We start from the raw sequence: 3202 nt of genomic DNA, 5'->3' as shown, positions 1-3202 counted from the left end.
AATAATAATAATAATAATAAAAGCGATTAATTCATGTTAGCTCAAATTACAATGATTTTAAATACTGATATTGTCATTAACAATTGAGTAATATCGGCATTATTATTAGTCGAAGTATTATCGGCGTCATTGGCATTTCTTTGCTCCCAGATGGCATCATTGTCACATATTCGATGGGATGGGTCTACAATAACACCAGCATTATCATCATCATCATCATCATTATCATCATCATCATCATTATCATCATCATCATCACCATCATTATCATCATCACTATCGTCGGTATTGCTTGCGCCTTCAACCAAATTCACTTTTCACAACTCATCAACCTCTTCCTTTACAATATGGTCCTAAATCTTCCGTTGATAATATAATATTTATTATCAACACGAATTTATTTTATTTACAATTCCTACTTCTACTTCTACTACTACTACTACTGCAACTTATTATTACTGTTATACTGTATTAACTGATATAAATATTTTGAATATCAATACTAAAATTGGAAACGAGGTCAACATTGTTGACCATATATACTCGATTAGATATTATTCTTTGTTTGTCTCATATATTTTCTCCATTATTTGAAGAGAAAAAAAGAAGAGAAAAAACTATTATCCCGCCAAAAATTAATTAGATTTTTGTTAATTATTTCTTAAATTCATATAGACAAAATTTATCGATTGTTTTTTTTTCTTTTCTTATCATTGATAAGTGGTAAATTTTATATTTTCCGATCGAATTTTGGACAAAAAAAAAAAAGAAAAGCAATACGATAAATAAGAGTGAAGAAATCGATAAATAAACAAAGGAAACATGTTCTCTTCATTATTATCATTTTCATTTTTGATATATATTATATTATCTGTTAATTATTCATTAATTACATTTGCATATACTGATAATGAAACTTTATTGGAAACATATCGAACCATTGGGTAAGTTAATCTTTTCATTTTTTTCCCTCTCTCTCTCTCTCTTTTTCTCCTCTTCTCTCTTTACATACATTTCTTTTTTCTTTTTTTTTTGCTAAATTTAAAATTTTATGAATATAATATTGGAAATGATTTAAAATCGAAAAGAGTTTTTTCTTTTTTCTTTTTTTCATTTTCCTTAATTTAGAAATGCTGATTAATTTCATTTTCGGAATACTTTGCTAAAAGAATAGTTAGATGATAAAACGAAATAATTAATTTTGATAAAATGATTTTCGATAACTCTCTCTCTCCCCCCACCTCTCCTCCTCTCTCTGTCTCATCCCTTTTCCTAATCTTTTCAATTTATCAATGGAATTCATTTATTTAATTAATTATTTCGTATTTTGATTATTTCATATAGAATTGTAATATATTGTTTATTGAATTTCTATATTACTTGCTTAAATTATGACACGAATAAATCTTATGAACAAGGAAAAAAACAAAATATTAATTTTAATTTAAATTTTATAATTAATAATGTTATCAAATACTATAAATTTTCTGCTAATTCTTCTTTTTTTCTTTTAAATGATAATTAATTTAAACAATGATGAAGAGAAAAAATGATAGTATTTTTGATATTTAAATTATCTTTTGTATTATTATAATTTTTTTCGTTTATAAAATTATGTTTAACATTAGATCACATTTTTCAAGAGAATTAATTTTTATACAATATTGTTCATCAATATTGCAATATCCGGTTTGCATCCGGATTCGGAATATCTGAAATAATTATAACTGTTGAGATGCTTTCTTGTGTTAACGAAAATTACTGAGCATGTCGATGTGATTTCATTGAATATTAATTTATTTCTTTATAAATTTCATATCCGATTTTGCTTAATGATCTGATTTCCTAGTTTTTTTTTTTTTTGGTATTTTCCTTTTTTTTTTTACTATCGTCAAAAATTTATTCAGAACAAAAAGATTAAACTAAACAAAAGACTGGAAATATTCATATTAAATTAATTGAAATTGTTTTAAAACATTTAAATTTCAATATATTCATGAAGCTAATTCTAGTGAAACAAAAATAATAATAATAATAATAATAATAACAATAATATAATCAATTAACTAACATCAATTGATACGATTTACCAAAATATTATAATCTTTTGATCAATAAAAAATTCAATTAACAAATGTTCGCTAAAATTGAATAAGCTTTCGATAAAAAATTTGAAATTGAAAAAAAAGAAAGAAAATTTTTACTTCAAATTATTTTCAGCAAATAAAAAGATTTTTTATTTGGAATTGCATCAAGTGAAAATAAACAAACAAATAAACAAACAAATAAGCAAGCAAACAAACAAATGAACAAACAAATAAGCAAACAAACAAACAAATAAATAAACAAGCAAACAAACAAACAAATAAACAGACGGACAAACAAACAAATAAACGTACAAACAAACGAACAAACAAACAAACAACTAAAGAAAGAAATTCGTTTGTTTTGTTTATTTATCTGTTTAATTTCATCATTTTGCACTTTTAGAAATGCAAAATCTATTTAATTTCATCATTTCTTTAATTTCATAAAAAAAATCATTTTTTGTGAAATTTTATCAAAATTTCATCAAAATTTTATTAAAAAATCTAACAAAAAAATTTTTATCAAAAAATTTTATCTGTTTAATTTCATCAAAATGTGTTTAATTTCATCATTTTGCACTTTTAGAAGTTTATTTGGGATTGCATCAAATAAAAATAAATGAGCAAACAAACAAACAAATAAACAAACAAACAAACAAACAAACAAACAAACAAACAAACAAATAAACAAAGAAACAAACAAACAAACAAATAAACAAATTTGTTTATTTATTCATCAAATTTGTTTATTTATTCATCAAATTTGTTTATTTACTCATCCATTTAATTTTATCATTTTGCATTTTTAAAAGTGCAAAAACAGAAAATTAGGCAAAAAAATTTTGAATTAAACACTAATTTCCTCGTGAAAGCTATAATTAAATTTATTATTACAGAAATATTTTCCATATAAAGAAATAACTAAAAAAAACGAAAGAGAGAGAGAGAAAAAAATAATTAATTTTAATGATTATAACAGATGTGAAACAATTTTAATTGCTATCACGTACAAATTTTCCAAATTGCTTTTCCCTTTTCTTTTTTTTATTTATTTTTCTTTTTTTTGAAGATTCCGACATTTCATTTAATTTAACAACAATTATTCAAATTAATTA

General features: G+C 22.5%; 1 protein-coding gene across 1 annotated transcript; it reads right to left on the bottom strand.

The window, feature by feature from the left end:
* Positions 1–41: 41 nt before the first annotated feature.
* LOAG_13221 (hypothetical protein) lies at positions 42–298 on the bottom strand (the record flags this gene model as incomplete). The annotated part of the gene is made up of 1 exon (XM_003148729.2): positions 42–298. A coding segment is annotated over one exon (257 nt), but the record flags the coding sequence as incomplete, so codon positions are not given.
* Between the last annotated feature and the right edge of the window lie 2904 nt (positions 299–3202).

Source organism: Loa loa (assembly GCF_000183805.2).
Source record: "Loa loa unplaced genomic scaffold supercont3.506, whole genome shotgun sequence".
Classification (NCBI taxonomy): domain Eukaryota; kingdom Metazoa; phylum Nematoda; class Chromadorea; order Rhabditida; family Onchocercidae; genus Loa; species Loa loa.
This window is presented reverse-complemented; position numbering and strand designations above follow the sequence as displayed.